This window comes from Rattus rattus, chromosome 6 (assembly GCF_011064425.1).
Source record: "Rattus rattus isolate New Zealand chromosome 6, Rrattus_CSIRO_v1, whole genome shotgun sequence".
In the NCBI taxonomy this organism is placed as follows: domain Eukaryota; kingdom Metazoa; phylum Chordata; class Mammalia; order Rodentia; family Muridae; genus Rattus; species Rattus rattus.
Genome location: NC_046159.1, coordinates 151,417,709 through 151,435,821, shown reverse-complemented (window position 1 = coordinate 151,435,821; position 18,113 = coordinate 151,417,709). Strand labels below are relative to the sequence as shown.

Sequence of the window (18,113 nt, the reverse complement as noted above, 5' to 3'; positions counted from 1 at the left end):
ATTCCGCTGATCCATGCACATGGGAGACCTTTCCATCTTCTGATATCTTCTACAATTATTTCTTCAGAGACTTAACGTTCTTGTCATACAGGCCTTCCACTTGTTTTCTAGTTTCTTTCATACCCTGTTTTTTTTTTTGTATAATGGATGCCTACTGATTTTTTTAAAGTTAATTTTTTATCCAGCCACTTTGCCAAAAGAGAGATCGGCTGTAGGAGTTCTCTGGTAGAATTTTGGGGGTCACTTATGTATACTGTCATATACTTTAAATAATGATACCTTGACTTCTTCCTTTCCAGTTTTAATTCCCTTAGTCTCCTCTGGTTGTCTTATTGCTTCAAGTATTAATGTTGAAGAGATAGTCAGAGAGTGAACAGCCTCATCATGTTTGTGATTTTAGTGGAAATGCTTTGAGTTTCTCTCCATTTAATTTGATGTTGACTATCAGTTTGCCGTATCTTGCCTTTATTGTGTTTAGGAATAGGTCTCATATCCTTGATCGCTCCATGAAGGGACATTGAATTTTGTCAAAAGTTTTCAACATCTAATGAGATGATCCTGTGGGGGTTTTCCCTCTCAATTTGTTTCTATGTGTATTACAAAGATGTATTTTCATGCGTTGAACCATTCTTGCATCCCAGGGATGAACTCTACTCGATCGTGGTGAGTGATGTTTTTGATCTGTTCCTAAATTCGGTTTGAGTATTTTTTGCATCAATGTTCATAAGAGAAATTGGTCTCAAGTTCTCTTTGTTTGTTGAGTCTTTGTGTTGTTTAGATATCAGGGTGACCGTGACCTCATAGAATGAATTTGGCAATGTTCCTTCTGTTTCTGTTTTGTAGAATAGTTTGAAGAACATTGGCATTAGATCTTCTTCAGGTAAGGTAGAATTATGTGCTGAAACCATCTGGCCATGGCCTTTCACTTTGGTTGGGAGACTTTTAATGACTACTTCTATTTCCTTAGGGGTTATGGAAATACTTGAATAGTTTGCCTGGTCTTTATTTAACTTCGCTAAGTGGAATTTATCAAGAAAATCGTCCAGTTCATTTAGATTATCCAGTTTTGTGGAGTAAAGGCTTTTGAAGTAAAACCTAGTAGTTCTTTAGATCTCCTCAGTGTCTGTATTATATCTCGCTTTCCATTTCTGATTTTGTTCATTTGGATCTCTGCCTTTTTAGTTGGTTTGGCTAAGGGTTTGTGTATCTTGTTGATTTTCTCGAAGAAGTAGCTCTTGGTTTTGTTGATTCTTTATATTGTTCTCTTTGTAATTTATCGATTTCAGCTTTGGTTCGATTATTTTCTGTCCACCACTTCTCTTGTGTTTGCTTCTTTTTGTTCTAGAACTTTCAGGTATTACTTTTAAATTGCTAGTATGAATCGCTCCAGTTTCTTTATGGAGGCACTTGGTGCTGTGAGCTTTCCACTTAGCACTGCTTTCAGTGTGTCCCAGAAGTTACATAGTTTGTGCGTTCATTTCCACTAATTCTAGAAAGTCTTTAGTTTCTTTCTTTATTTCTTCCCCGACCCAGCAGCCGTTGAGTAGAGGGTTGTTCAGTTTCTATGGGTTTATAGACTTTTTCTGTTGTTGTTCAAGTCCAGCTTTCATCCATAGTGGTCTGATACGATACAGGGGGTTATTTCAATTTTTTCTGTATCTGTTGAGGCTTGTAGCTCACCTCTAGTGGCAGTACCCCAGGTAGATCTGTCGGGGAGGGGATCACACGCACACAGTTTCCATTTGGCAGGCACCGTGTTGTTGAAAACGCAGCCCAGGATGAGAAGAAGAACAAGCTTTTCGTTGTCACATGATCCACAGAAGTCACATTGGTGCGAACAAGATAAGGCAGGAAGCCCAAGGACAATGTCTGCTTCCTGCTGTCAGGGAACTAACTGCTGCTGTAAGCCATGCATTTAGTTTGAGTCTTCCCAGTTTTAATTAAAACATTGTTTCCTCAAATAAAATGATGTAATTTTTCTTGTAATGATTTTCTGTGTTGCTTGAGGAATACCTAATGTGTTTATGAAGAAAAAGAAGAGCCTTCCTTACGTACCACAGCACAGGGCCTTTTATGTGCATCATACTTTAGTATGTGGGTCTTAAATTAAGCAATTCCAACAAAGCAGATTTTGTCTTGTGGACTTGAAAACAGGATCATTTTACATTCGCGTTAGGGGATGCACACGTGGAAGAAGTGTCAGAACCCGGAAGCGATGCTCTCGGTGGCTCAGCAGCCTTGGTCCCCTTCCTTAGAAGACTGTTCTGCAGATTTCAGGCTTCTGCCTGGGCTCTCAGCCATTCACTCTGTGTCCCCACCTCACTCAGCCTCCTTTCAGTCACACCCTAAAACCCAGTGCTACTTACAACCAAATATCCTCCCCACCACCCCCACCCCCGCTCAGATTAACCTTTTATGTCTCTTGTTCTGGCTGACCCAGGCTTTCTGATTCACGGGTAAGGAAAGGACACATTCTGCTTTGGCTGTAATAAAGTTGCCCTGTTTCTATCTCCATCCATTGTCTGCACAGAGTAGCCTTGTCTGAAACTGATTGTTCATGTTCCACAAGAGAACCCAAGGTCCAGCTGCAGGGCTAGGCTAGCTGCCGGTTGTCAGGGGCTGCCCCCACCGTCTGTTGTCTCTGTCTGTCTGTCTGTCTGTCTGTCTGTCTGTCCGTCTGTCTCTGTCTGTCTGTCTCTCTCTGTCTCTGTCTGTCTGACTGTCTGTCTCTCTCTCTCTCTCTCTCTCTCCTCCCTCCCTCCCTCCCTCCTCCCTCCCTCCCCCCTCCCTCCCTCTCTCTCTCTCTCTCTCTCTCTCTCTCTCTCTCTCTCTCTCTCTCTCTCCCCTCAGTCTGAGGGGAGAAAGCTAGCGAGCAGTCATAGTCCTTCACTTTTGGGATTCAGACTTTAGAAGTCCTTGGCACTGGGGGAGCTGTGGTGGGAACTATGCCAGTGTGACCTTCCCCTTCAGAGAAGCTGGTAGAGGCTGTACCCAGCAATCAGACTGGGAAGACTCGAGCAAGCAAAGTCAGCTGACATGAGACAGTGTGCACGAGTGTGCAGGGTGAGGAGAGTGTGAATAATTCCTTTCTTCTTAAGCTTGCCTGTATGTATGTATGTATGTATGTATGTATGTATGTATGTAAATATATTAATTTTACAATGACATTATGTTATTTGAATTATAAGAAAATAACACAAATTCTCCCTATCCCCAAATTACAACTATGCATTTCACCTTTTGAAGAGGGTGGGGACTTCTGCTGAGCAGGTGAACTAAATTATTTCTCAGGAATGGAAGACAAATGCAGAGTGCCCATGTCTCTCCCATATGAGAACTCTCCTGACTCTTAATATGGTCTGTCTCCCTTGTGTCCTAATCATCTATTCACTTCCCCCACCCGGGAGCTTTTTGAAGAGAGGAGTCAGGCCTTAATTTGTTTTTCTCTAACACGTAATAAGCTTGACTTAAAGCATGCACTTAATACATGATGAGGAATCAACCTAAAGGATTTACTTTTGAAAACTCACTGCCTCTCCTGAGAACATTTCCCGTGGAGCCCAGTCGGGCATCCTGACTGACACAAAACAGTGGGCCTTAAACTGATATTGGTTGTAACATGTAGGTCCTGTTGTATTAAGATGCTGTTAAGTTAGGCCTGGGGAGATAACTTAGTCAGAACTGTGCCTGCCACACAAGCCTGGGGACCTAAGTTCAGATCTCCACACTCACAAAACAGAGCAGGCGGGGAATGCATTTTCAACTCTAGTGCTAGGGTGGCAGAGAACAGAGGGAGAAGTGTTGAGAGTTATTTTGGCCAGCCAGCCTAGCCGAATCACTGAGCTTCAAGTTCAGCCAGAGACTCTAACGCAAAGACAGTTGGCATTGGCTTCGGGCCAATATACCCATGTATACACATGTGCACGCAAGTTCACATGCATGTATACACATATACACACACATTCAGATAAATGTGTGCGTAAATAAATAAAACTGAGATTCTGGAAACTTCTTCACAGATTTTCATTTTGATTAATGAATAGCTCTAGGTCATTGTTGTATTCTTAAATCATCTTAAATTCTGAGGTTCTAGAAGTAGCAGTAAATAATCCACGGTGCAGACAGGGGGCAGGAGTGTCCTTATCACCATGCTGGAGCTGTTTGAGGGTGAGGGTGGGGGATGGGGGTTGGGGGCTACTTACTCACAGGTGTTTTGAAATGGAAGATGCTTATGTTCATTCAAAAATCACCTAACAGCCCTCTCCAAGGATTACTGACTGCTTGCTCACTCTGGGCAAGCAGCTTTCTTGCTAACATAGGTCATGAGGTTTGTCAGTAAGCAGAGTTCAGCTGGATGGGAGGCAGGGGAGAGCACAGTTTTACAAGGCTCGTGACACCAGATCAGGTAGGCCTGGCCGAGGTGGTGATACTGGAGCGAAAAACCAACAAAGCAAAGGAATTAGCATGTGCCTCTCGAGAGGCCGCCCAACATGTCACTGAAACTTTAGACGGAAATGGTGGTGAAGTATTGCTTACAGGGACCAAAGTAAATAAGCAAATTCAGAATGAGCCAAAGTCTTGGAAGGAAGTGGAAAAGACTCGTCCTCCACAAGAATTATTATTAGACCATCTGGAAAGAGACGGGATCATAGTATATTCTGAATCACATAAACTTAGTACCAGCTACGTAGCCTAGGCCGTCCTCACATTCGCCTGACCCTCCTGCCTCCCCCACACAAGTGCTGCGACTGCAGTCTTTTGCCTCCACATCTAACTCCACGAATATTTTTGATCTTTAAAAACTTAAACTCTGAAACTTCCCGTGAATTACACGCACCTCAACAAAAAACGACGACCATTGCCAACCGTCACTGAAAACCTAGGGAAAGTTCATACTCTGTAGAGGCTCATCTGCGTGCCCAGTGTGATGCTGATGTGAGTAGGGTCGCTGAGCTGACACTGGACTAGGGGTGCTCACACGGCACAGCCAAGGATGTGTAGGGTGGAATACGTGTGCACACGTGTTCACTGGAGCCTCTCTGCATACCCTCTTCAAAACACACACTGGTTACCCCGCACTGTCCCCAAAGGAGCACAGCATTTAAACCATACCGGCGTCCTCTGCTGTTGGGTCGATGGCGGTGACCAAAACTGAATCCGCTCTGCACCAGAAGCAATGGTTCAGTCCTCAGCTGTGCAGAGAAACTCGAGCGGTTTTCTTTCCAGCACCCTCATGACTGGGTGGAGATGCTCTCTACCGGCACTGGATTATGGTCATGGTCTCTACTGTTTCCTCAGACCAGACCTCAAATTCTCTAATTTTCAAATCATTTGTCTTAAGGATCATGGAAGTGTAAACTGTGAGGTGGAAGGAAGGTAAATGTTGAATAATCAAACCCATAAAGTAAACCGGGTGTTCAAATTAGATGTTTCTCTAAAACTCTCAGTGCACCTGTAGGGTTGGGTGCATCTCAATGGTAGAGTGTGGCTGTAAAATTATAAAATGTGGCTGTCTTTTACCCCACAGTAGATCCGGCATCACAGTGCCTCAAGATGTCTGGTAGATACCTTCATCTCAGTCAGCAAAGCATCTCACCCGCTCTGCTCCATCCCATATCACTCTGCCGATGGCTTCTCTCTGAGCCTGGCAGCAATCTCTCTACCCGTCTGGTTCCCAAGGCAGGTTGCCACCGTAGCAGACATGTACATCCCAATTCTGTGGCGGTTTAGTGTCTCTGGCCACCACATACTCTCTTAAACTTAAATCGCCACATAAAAGAACACACAACACAATAACCTCTGATCTGATAAGATATAATTGCCCACCTAAACATACAAAGCCCTGTACACATCCATCCCTTAAGAACATTCATAACAACCTGTAAATACACAGAGCGGAATCTTAACGTCAGCCTCCATGTTCTCTCTGTTGCCTCCTCTGCCTCTCGTTTCAGCCGTCGCCTCGGCCGCCGCTGCCGCCGCCTCCTCCTCCTCCTCCTCCTCCTCCTCCAAACTTTTCTCCTGCCCATCCTTCCTTCTTGTCCAATGACAGGCCTTGTTCTATCTTGTACCTGCCTTCACCTGGGTAATGACATCATCCCACAGTAGAGCTAATAAAAATGGTTCTAATAATGCATGAGACCCTGGATCAGTTCCTGCAGTGTAGTGCAGCCAGTCAATCAGTCAGTCAACGATATCTTAAATATCATTCTAGGTCATACCTACCAGTTCTTCTCTTGGCTATTCCCTTGTTATTCAATAGCTTAAATTAAAAAATATTTTTAAAAATAACCTAATATGCAAAGTCTTTATTAAAGCAGTGTCCTTTTTTATCTTACTGACTTTCAGGGTTGGAAGGAGAACTGATTCACTTGACTGTTCCCAGTGCTAAAGATTTGCTTGTCAGAGACATCTGTTTCCCTATGGCTGTTTTGTGGCTTGAATTTCACTTTAGCAGCTACAACTCCTGTTCCTGGCATCCAGGCCTGTAATTTATAACAAAGGGAGCTGGGTAAGAGGCTGGGGAAGCCATCCAGGAGCCCCAGTCCCCTTCAAGGCCTGAAAAAGTGCCCCCTAGAGGAGAGAACTGAGGGAGGAGAGAACTGAGGCCATCCTGGGGCTCTGACAGACACAGCACCCCTGAGTGATCCAAGACAGGCAAGATTAAGAAGAGGAATGACAGAGCGGCCTCATACGCCCACAGTAAAACTTCCTGCGAGTGCCCCTGGGTGGGTCGGGCTGCTTTTTAAGACTCCCAAAATAGGGTGTTTCAGACTGATGCTGTTTTTTTCCAAGGTGATTGAACAAGGGTGTAAACAGCCTTCTTTTCAGTTCTGGGGGTTGTATACATTCCCACTTGACAGCTTTATCTGGTCTAAAGTCAAAATACCAAGATTTATGCTCGAAATGAACTTGACACTGGCTGCCGCTGAATGCCAACAGAGCCTGCTTTCTCCTCAAACTGCTATATAATCTGCTGGATCCCCTCATATTTTAAAGGACAGGACCTAGACTTGAGTGTATGTAATTACTTGGGAGTGAAATTGCTGCCAACCCACATCAATCATATTTTCATTTTTCCTTGTGAATTATTGTTTCACGCAACTTGTTAATTCGTTCTTATTTTGATATATGTGTGAAAATACTTGTGTCATGCTACAAATTAATATAGGTCCTCATAAGTTTTTAAGCATCGGAATGTATTCCTGTTCATTAGCGTTTATTGTGCTGTCGTCGGTAGTCATGTGTGGTACTGTACCGGACCCATGGGAGTTGTGTGTCGATGTGGGGGAGACCCACTTCCTGTTCTTAGTTCTCCACAGTCAGTGGGGATACCATGTCTGCTGAGGCCTTGCTCTCCTGCTTTCTTCTGTCTCATAGTTTCAGCATCTTGCTTTTTAGGACCCCACCCCCACCCCAGCAGTGTTTACACTGCTGAGGCCATCACTCTTTAGGGCAGGAATTTCATCTTTGCATGAGTTCCCCTGGACGTTTTTACTCTCACACTCCACGTGTCCCCAGGGTGCACTCCTGACTCTGCTGCCTGGCTTCCCCTCCCCGTGGCACAGGAATGACTTCTGCAAGGGCATCAATAGCATCCTAGGAACCCGGCCCTGCTAGCCTTGCCTGCTCCAGTTTCTTTATGATTCCGCTGCTTCACGGTGTTCATGCTGGGGCTGCAGGGATTCCATTCCTGAGCTGCCTATCCCACTCATGTGACCTCACACCTCTGCCATCCACACTGGGTCTGACGTGAGACCTACAGTTTTCATCTCTGGAGCTGTGCCTGTTTGTTCTATGTGGACTCAGAGCCAATTCGACAATGTGGTTGAGATTGTGGAATGGACAGAGAACATGGAATGTGGATCTGTGTATTGAGAACATGGAATGTGGATCTGTGTACTGAGAACATGAATGTGGATCTGTGTACTGAGAACATGGAATGTGGGTCTGTGTACCGAGAACATGAATGTGGATCTGTGTACTGAGAACATGGAATGTAGATCTCTGTACTGAGAACATGGAATGTAGATCTCTGTACTGAGAACATGGAATGTGGATCTCTGTACTGAGAACATGAATGTGGATCTCTGTACTGAGAACATGGAATGTGGATCTCTGTACTGAGAACATGGTGTGTGGATCTGTGTACTGAGAACATGAATGTGGATCTCTGTACTGAGAACATGGAATGTGGATCTCTGTACTGAGAACATGGTGTGTGGATCTCTGTACTGAGAACATGGAATGTGGATCTGTGTACTGAGAACATGAATGTGGATCTGTGTACTGAGAACATGGAGTGTGGATCCTACAGAGAACATGGAATGTGGATCTCTGTACTGAGAACATGGAATGTGGATCTCTGTACTGAGAACATGGTGTGTGGATCTCTGTACTGAGAACATGGAATGTGGATCTCTGTACTGAGAACATGGAATGTGGATCTGTGTACTGAGAGCATGGTGTGTGGATCTCTGTACTGAGAACATGGAGTGTGGATCTCTGTACTGAGAACATGGAATGTAGATCTGTGTACTGAGAACATGGAATGTGGATCTGTGTACTGAGAACATGGAGTGTGGATCTCTACAGAGAACATGGAATGTGGATCTCTGTACTGAGAACATGAATGTGGATCTGTGTACTGAGAACATGAATGTGGATCTGTGTACTGAGAACATGGAATGTGGATCTCTGTACTGAGAACATGGAATGTAGATCTCTGTACTGAGAACATGGAATGTGGATCTGTGTACTGAGAACATGGAATGAGGATCTCTGTACTGAGAACATGAATGTGGATCTGTGTACTGAGAACATGGAATGTGGATCTGTGTACTGAGAACATGGAATGTGGATCTCTGTGCAGAGAACATGGAATGTGGATCTCTGTACTGAGAACATGAATGTGGATCTGTGTACTGAGAACATGGAGTGTGGATCTCTACAGAGAACATGGAGTGTGGATCTCTGTACTGAGAACATGGTGTGTGGATCTCTGTGCAGAGAACATGGAATGTGGATCTCTGGGCAGAGAACATGGAATGTGGATCTCTGTACTGAGAACATGGAATGTGGATCTCTGTGCAGAGAACATGGAATGTGGATCTCTACAGAGAACATGGAATGCGGATCTCTGTGCAGAGAACATGGTGTGTGGATCTCTGTGCAGAGAACATGGTGTGTGGATCTCTACAGAGAACATGGTGTGTGGATCTCTACAGAGAACATGGTGTGTGGATCTCTGTGCAGAGAACATAGAATGTGGATCTCTGTACAGAGAACATGAATGTGGATCTCTCAGTACTGAGAACATAGAATGCACATTACACTCCGCGTGTGAATTTCTGTTTTGGAACTGTGTGGCTGTGAAAAGTTTCTGAGTCTTGGTGCCCTTGTCAGCTAGGTGGGAAGAACGACAGGACTTGCTTTCCAGGTCATCCCATCTTGTTCCTAAGAGCCTGGCCTTCCAGTCTTTACCCCAGAGGAATACAGTGAGTGGAGTAAATGCTGCCAAGGCCTGCATGGCATAACGTCTGGCACTTAGTGAGTGTCCGTCACCATTCCTAGTTATCAGCGTGCTTTAGTCACTTTTCTTACTACTGCAGCATAATAACTTAGGACAAGCCTAAGGAAGGATGTGCTTAGTTTTGGTCACGGTTTGAGGTTCCAAACCGTCACGGTGGGGCTCGGGAAACAGCAGCTTATGCTGCATTGACAGCCAGGAAGCAGAGAGAGATGAATGCCCAGTGTCAGGCTCACTTTCCATTTTTATATTGTCTAGGGGCCCCGCCCAAAGGATGGTGCCACCTACACTAAGGTTAGGTCTTCCCATTAATTAACCAATTTGGAAATTTCTTCACATAAATAAATGCTGAGAAATAAGACTCCATGGACCCTAAATCTCATTGACCGTCACAATTAACCGTCATGGAGGACTCTCATTTAGGAGCCATTTTATATCCTTCAACTCAGTTATCACCTGGGCCTTTTCTTTCCTTGGCTCTGCCTCTTTTTAGTGCAGTTCTGTGCTTTAGTAATCACCCCAAACACTGAACAGAAGCCCGGGGAACACCCTTTGCCCATATCTGTCTTCCATGCTTACACCAGTGTGTTGAAAACCAACTTGTTTAATCTTAGTATTCCTTAAAGCACCCGTCGTTTTTCATGACTACTGCCCACTTTTGGTGCAATCATTCAATCCATTCATTTGTTCCTTGCCACAAACTGCATTTGAAATTGTGTGACCCCAGCTCCCCAGTGTAGTGTGGCTTTCAAGGTCCTCTCCAGACTGCCCCTGCCCCCCTCACCCTGTACCCTCCCTTCGGCCTCTCTCTTCCTGCCTGCCCCCTTCCTCTTCCACTTTCCTCTCATTCTTCTTGTCTTTCTCCTGGTTGCTCTCGTCCCAAAATGTTATTTAGATCTTAATCTTAGGTCTTGGGCTTCCAGTTAACAAATCTTTGAGTTCACAGAGGTCTAGAATTTTCTTTAAATTAACAAAACGATGTTTTAAGATAATCTACCAACAACTCTACATTATGTCACATTCTCATTCTTCACTCAAAGTGGTTATTCATAGCGTGACTAATTCTTTGAAAAACATGTGGCTGTCTCTCCAAAAATATGTGCGCGTGAGCACGGTAGGACGATGAGTCACAAGGTTTAGTCACTGAGGTCCTGTTATTGATAGCTCATAAAAGGATCGGTCTCACCTGAAAGGGTTCTCTAAGTCATAAAGATGTATGTTTGTTCTGATCCTGCTCAATTTATTTTAGGATAGGGAAGAGGGTGAGCCGCTGTAAAACACAAATCAAATTGAGGTGTGGAGTGAGGAGAAGGGAAGAGGAAATAATTGCTAATACTGCCGGCTTCCGTGGATAATTTAGCTGCTTTAAATATTAAGTAATCTTTTATATTGATCATAACTATTTCCTGGATATAGGGAGAACTATTTTCATTCCAAATTTATAACATTTTTGGAAGTTTAATTATCATACTTGAAGGTCAAATGGTGCTTTATTGCAGTAAAATACAAAAAGTAATAAAGAAATTACTCCTGGGGAGATGAAAGTCTCGGTTCATAGCTCATTAAATACTAACTTCGCAGGCCACGTCTAATTTGTCATATTTAGCTTTAGAAATTTAATACATTAGAATTTCAAATTAGGTGAGAAGACACATGAGGCAAAACTACCTAGGGCCTTTGAATTCCAAAATGATTTAGGAGGTAAAGTTCTGAGAGCCTAACGCCTGCATGTGTGTGAATTGCCTATGGGATGTGTGTGTGTGTGTGTGTGTGTGTGAGTGTGAGAGAGAGAGAGAGAGAGAGAGAGAGAGAGAGAGAGAGAGATTACCTGATTCAGAGGTGGTATTAAGCACCCAGTGATAGCAACAGTTAGCCCAACTTCAGACATCTCCTTTTGCTTCTCAGTGTCTTGAAGTCTTCACTGTACTGAACATTCCGCTCAGCAAATGGGCTGAAGATTGTTAGGGCCCTCGAGGCGCATGCTGACTTAAGAGCTTTCTTTTAAAATAAACCTCAGAAGGGTAACACTGTCCTCAAAGGGGGATTAAGCACAGCCTTGTTTCCCTAGCACGCCTAGGCTCCTGTGATTGTGTAGGGTTCTAGTAGACCCAAGCTTTAAAAGAGTATGAACAGATTTCAAGTTTTGATTTTCGCTGAATTGAGTGGCTTAGTTTTCGTTCCCACGTTTTGAGTAGCAGCAATTTCCTGATAGATACCAGTACAGAACTCCCTTCTAACTCTTCAGTCAGCCTTGTGCAATGGAAATATAATGTGAGCCTTATGTAATTTTAAATCCTATAGTGGCCACATGTAAGAAACAAAAATAAGATAGTTAATATGTCTATTTAACATGGGTTATATAAAACTTAAACATTTCAATATAATATAAACAATATAAAATTATTAGTAAGATATTTAACATTGTTTTTTTTTCTTGTGCTAAGACTTGAAAATCGGGTATATATTTTATATGTGGAGTGCATTTAAATATTAGAATATCTTGCTTATTTAAGATTTTATACAGTTTCAGTTAAAAGCAGCATCACGGGCCTACCTCTCCTTAACATCTTAAAACTCTTCAAAACCCAGAGTGAGGGTTGAAAAACCTCATTTTCCTTTATAGTCACATATCGGCAACATTTCTTCATGGTTTCTCTTTTAAGAACGTTGATCTCGTGTTGAAGCAAAGCATGTGTGTATGTCAAAGCTATGTACAAATGGATTTTTTTTTTACCAAGCTAGTATTGTTACTATGTAACTTGTAGGGATACTACGTAAGTTGAAAAACAATGTAATTGGAAGAAGCTAGGGTTGTTTTCTAAGGTTGTGTGACACTCTAGCCAACACTAGAAAATACAAGTTAAAAATCTATCATTGATTCAAGTAAGGAAATATGTACAGTCGTTATATGTTTCCAGTTCTCTCTCTCTCTCTCTCTCTCTCTGTGTGTGTGTGTGTGTCTGTGTGTGTGTGTGTGTGTGTGTGTGTGTGTGTGTGTGTGTGTGTGTGTGTGTGTGTGTAAGCCAGAGGCCAGCAGTAGCTGTCTGACTTCATTACTCTTCTCGTTTTTTAAGATACGGTCTCTCACTGAAGCTGGGACTCACTGGTTCAGCCGCACTGACTGTGCAGTGCCGGGGGTGGGGGTGGGGATCTGCCTGTCTTCCTCCTCCATTGCTGGGTTTCAGCCCACCACCATGGGCTTCTTATCTGGCTGCTGGGGAGAGCCTGACTCAGCCCTCATGCTGGCCCAGCAGGCGCCTTACCCACTGAGCTGTCTTCCCAACCCTGCATATTTCTGAGTTTGATGTTTCTACATCAAGCCTGCTAACATGACAGACAACTGTAGTTCCAGCATTTGGAACTTAAGGCAGGAAGCTTGCTCCAAGTGTGGGGGCAGAGTGGGCTCCGTAGTGAACTGCAGTCCGCTTTGGACTATAGACTGAGACCCTGCCTCCAGAACACCAGAAACAAATGCAGTTTCAAGCGCGGTTTTTTCACTACTCCTGCTCTCTGGTGACTTCCTGCTCAGCCTGTGCATACACAGTATGACCCAGGCGAACAGGCATCAGCATGCCACAGTCTGTCTTTGATTCTTGGATATTTGGTGGCAAATGTCCCTCTTGTTTGAAGAAAGCCTTCATTCAGAGTTAAAGACTCAGTGAGCCAGTATGGGACTCTTGCAACTTAAGTGAACATCAACACTAAACACAGAACTTTGAAATACATTATCTCTCATTTTGTAATAGTTCCAAGATGACTTTAATAAATTTAACCATGCCACCCGCCATCGAACCCGCCTTTTAGAAACCCACAGAAATATCTTCAATAGGCATCATATGTGACTCTGGAGCAATATGACACACACCAGTCTTACTTGAAAATGCTGTTAATTCTGGATTCTTGGTCTGGTATAACTGAGCTACTCCCCATTGTGGGAGAAATGGATTTTTAGATCTAGTTGAAAGTGTTCTTTGAGAGTTAAGACGTTTGAGTGTGTCATGGTGTCATACATATTTAGGTAGTGAATTGACATTCCCTCAAACTTGGAAATCATTTGTGGGGCAGGGAAGACGTAACTGGCAGTGTGAACTGGGCAGGGTCCGTCTCTCCGTACTTGTTACTCTGCCCTCCTTCTCGTGCACATCTGAACGCACCACACCGTCCTTCACCCTTCACTCCTAGGGGTTGAGAAGATTGCTGTATACTTACGATTAATCCCACCAGTGTCCTTGGCTTCCAATCCCACAATCCTGTGCACCCAGTGTTCATCTCCCTACCCCTTACCCTGGGGTCTTCCACAGGCCATCTTCTTCCCTCCTTATCTCTGTCCATCTTCCTCTGCTTGTGTTCAAACCTCAGCAGGGAAACTGTCTTCTCAGTAAGCCTCTCCAGATACTCATGTTCTAGTCAGCCTCGTCTTTGAATCCTCTCTTCTCACCCCGGCCTCACCACAGCACCCTCTGAACAGAATGCACAGTGCACAATCACAGTCATGTCCCCTGACAGTGACCTCATTTAGGGGGTGGGAGTGCGGGATGGGCTTTTGTCTCCATTACCCAAATAGCCAAAGCAGCTCATTTCAAGAGATGGGTGCTCAGAAAGAGCTTGGCCTATCCATTAGCCGTCATGCTGCATTTATAGTGTGAGCTTGCGGGATTCTATGCCTGTGTGGTGAAGGGCTTTATTCACTGTAGGAGGAACCCTAACTCTTAAATATAATGAACAGTAAGTTGGCTGTCTTATTTCAGGATGTTGGTTACCATTTCCCCCTTAATCCTGCAAAGTAAAAAGCCCCCCTCTGTGGGACTTATCTCCCCCCCCCCCATGAACTAAGTCCCACGGCTGCATTTGGAGTTGCTGGTCACTGGGTTTTGCTTTTGTCACCAATGAGTGAGTCATTATCCTTCTCTATTCTTCTTTCATTCCAGCTCCCACAGAGGCCACCGCTTACTCGCACCTCGGTAAGTGTGTAAGACTCTGATGCCATTAGCGTACTACATGGGGGTGTCCAGCCCAGCCCAGCCCACACCTTCTCTGGCCATGTGAGCACAGAGAGTCTCTATGGCCTACGTCTCTGACCTTCCCTGAACTCCATCCAGTCTGTGCTGGAGCAGAGCGCCCCCAGGGAGGCTCCCCCACTGCCCCTCAGAAGTTCCATATGTCAGCGCCCTGACCCTTAGAAGCCTGTCTCGAGTCACCTTACAGCTGAGCATCCAGAGGCAGAGTCTCCCCTGCCCACCGTATCAGAGTGCGGAGGCAGAAGCCATGGGATAAACTCGTGCCATTCTGAACTTAAGGTTTCTGCTCGGATTCTTAGTTGGCAAAGAGAAGCCATTCAATTATTCCTTCCAACATTAAAGGGAAGCTGTGAAGTGATCCCTGGCTTTTTAAAAAAATGCATGATTTGCTAACAGTGCCTTGTGCCCTGCGGCCCCGCCCACTCAGGGCGAGGTTATGGGATGGTTTAAAGCACAGGTTCTGGAACCGAGCTTCCTGGGTGTATGTCACCTTCACCACTTGCTGTAAGTTATGACATGGGCGGAGGAAGCTGTCTGTGCCCACATGTAAAAGAGAATCCGCGACAGCACCTCCCGCCCTGGGTTGGTGGGCAGATTGAGTGAGATTTCAAACTGTGTGGTAAAAGGTATGGCGGTGTCTGGTGGTAAATAAGAAACGCACTTATCCACTGAAGGGGCTCGTCTCTACAGAGCAAGGAACCATTAAGAGTTAAATCCGCCACGTTGTGTCAGCAAAGACTTATTTTAAAAATCAATTTCCTACCTTCTGCGATTTAATAAAAGTGGAAGGAATCCTCTCAGCCTGCCCCAGTGCTTCCCGGAGTCTCTTACCGTGGGGCCTCAGATGGGTCCATTATTTGTCTCTCGGGCTTTTCCTTTCAACTTACAAACCCAATTAATTTATTTTTCTCTTTGGAAAACTCTGCCCGGAGAAGTGTTGCTTTTATGTAACGCTGCAGCTCGGGGCTCCTCTCGGCAGATGAACCTAACTGCTCAGAAACATGCCTTCTGGCAGCCGCGACAGGCTGGTGACCGCTGTGGTGCAGGGGAGTCTCGGCCAAGCTGCGACCTGAGAGAGCTGTACCCTGTAGGCTCCTCAGACACCACATCCAAGTGCTCGGAGGGATCATTAAATCACACCCACGCTCGGAGTCTATCACTGGGTTCTCTCCAGTGGGCAGCCACGTTCTCACGCCTCAGGCTTTGGGGAGGAACAGCCAGGACTCCTAAGTACACGCTGATTCGCTGGTTTCCGTGGTTCATTATATGCTTGCCTGCTGGCCTACCTGGTATTCAGGGATTGTGGACTGCCATAGGTGGGATGTCACCAAAGAGAATTTGAAATCATCTTCCCTGATATTTGGAAGAGATTTTAATTACCCAGTGAGTTCAGAGAGCCGTGTGACTGAGCCCCTACAAGCAGAAAATATCAACTCTGAAAACTACAGAAATTGTTAAAGGGTCTCTGTTAGTCAAGTGACGTGACTTTTAATTTTCCTGAAAACTGACTAGATCAAACAAAATTGTAAGGAAAAGGGCCAGAGGATTCGTGTTACCCAAAACATCCCAAGCAAGCCTCAAAAACCTCCAATGAGAATGCTGTTAAAACAGCAGTTAATTTCTCCTTTCACACATTGAGCACGCTCACATTGAAGCTGTCCATGAAGTCATTTTTGTCTCTTCCTGCCAACCCTTTTCAGAATAAGCAGGCGCTCTACAGCGTAGGACGGTGTTCTTGGGCATGCCCAAAAGACTAATGCTTAAAAACAGGTGTCGAATACACTGAATGGTACTGTGCTTGCCACCATGGCTGCTGTCCTGGCAACCCTGTGAGACAGTCGATTTTAAATGGATTCTATAGTTATAGATTAGTTATACGTATAGAGAATATTTTTTCCACTCAATTCTGATGGGAAACAAAGTTAGCAACAAGGCCACACTGGATGAATAGTGAGAAAATGGGCGAGTTCTAAAAATCAAGCCAGGATAGCAGGGTCGACAGGAAGGACAAGAGACAATGGGTTAGAAAATGGTTGTTCTTTTGTCTGCTGCAGTAAAAACCAGAAAACTCCATTGTCCCACACCTTAGTGAGCAGAGGCAGGTTTGTCCAGGCTGTGTTAACATAGACATGGATACACATGGGCCAAGGGTGAGTAACGAGCTCTGTGTGACCTCTCATCCTTGTCCTTCCTGCCTGTGATCATTCAGTGGTTTCTCTTTTGGGGGCTCTGTGTTTCAGACTCCTTGAAGTCTAAGCAGCAATGCTTCTGCCCTCAGCATTAACAGTCAGAGCAATTATAATCAACCACGTATTTGAAAGTCAGTTCTCATTTAAAATACGGGTATCCTTCATAGATGCTGACACTCCTAGCTAAATCCCCCTCTGTTGTAGTGTAATTCTTCTCTAAATACTTCCCCTCTCTCTCTCTCTTAGCTGAAATACACAGTGACAGTGTGATTCTACGAGATGACTTTGACTCCTACCACCAACTAGAATTGAACCCCAATATATGGTAAGTTACAAAAACGTGTTGAGTTTTGAGTTGCGAAACGATGCTGACTTTGTTTAAGGAAAAGGTTTTTCCTCCATGAAGGGTCAATTCCTGAATATTCAATGGTTCTTAAGTACTAGTGTGTGGGTGGGAATGGTTAACTATGGACTTCGCTTGTGTGCTCAACTGCTCTTGAGTACTGTCGCAGTGGGGAGAATAGCTAACTGCCTGTGGACTACACTTGCATACCAGAAACAGCGCCTACATTGTTTCTTCCTTTAAATCAAATGTGTGGTGCATTTGAATTCTTCGGGTGCTTGAATGTGTTTAGACATGTTTTAGTTTTATAAGCTTTCCACGTTATTCTAGTTTGCTTCCCTGCTGCTGTGTTAAACACCATGATCAAAAGGAAGAGTTTACTTAAGCTGGCACTTCCAGGTTCATCACAGAGGGAGCTTGGGGCAGGAATCCAGAGGCAAGACCTGAAGCAGAGACCATGGAAGAACACTGCTTCCGTGCTTGTGCCCAGGTTCCTGTTCAGCTGTCATGTTTGCAAGGCCACCTGCGTAGGGATGCTACTGCCAACAGTGGACTGCCTAGGGATGCTACTGCCAACAGTGGACTGCCTAGGGATGCTATTGCCAACAGTGAGCAACCTGTGATTGGTACTGCCAACATTGGGCAGCCTGTGGATGGTACTGCCAACAGTGAGTGGCCTAGGGATGGTACAGCCAACAGTGAGAGGCCTAGGGATAGAACAGCCAACAGTGAAAGGCCTAGGGCTGGTACAGCCAACAGTGGGCAGGCTCTTGTACATCAAATAGTAATCAAAAATGCCCCGCAGGTCAATCTAATAGAGGCAGTTCTTCAACTAGGGTTCTCTCTTTCCATCTGTGTCAAGCTGACAAGATTAGGCAGCACATATCTAAAATCATCATGCTACAATGTATCTAATTAGCATTGAGTGGGAAGGGGAAGTATCTTACCGGAAGTGACAGATGGCTTCATTGTAACTTAAAATAATTTCTCATATTACCTAGACCTCACTCCAGACTTTCTTTAGAAGGCTTTTA

General features: G+C 44.6%; 1 protein-coding gene across 1 annotated transcript in view; it reads left to right on the top strand.

Moving 5' to 3' along the window:
• Reln (reelin) overlaps window positions 1-18,113 on the top strand; it is a 425,071-nt gene that overhangs the window by 180,128 nt on the left and 226,830 nt on the right. Inside the window, 2 exon segments of the mRNA XM_032907091.1 lie at window positions 14,458-14,490; window positions 16,983-17,061. Of these exon segments, the coding sequence (XP_032762982.1) occupies window positions 14,458-14,490; window positions 16,983-17,061 (112 nt within the window).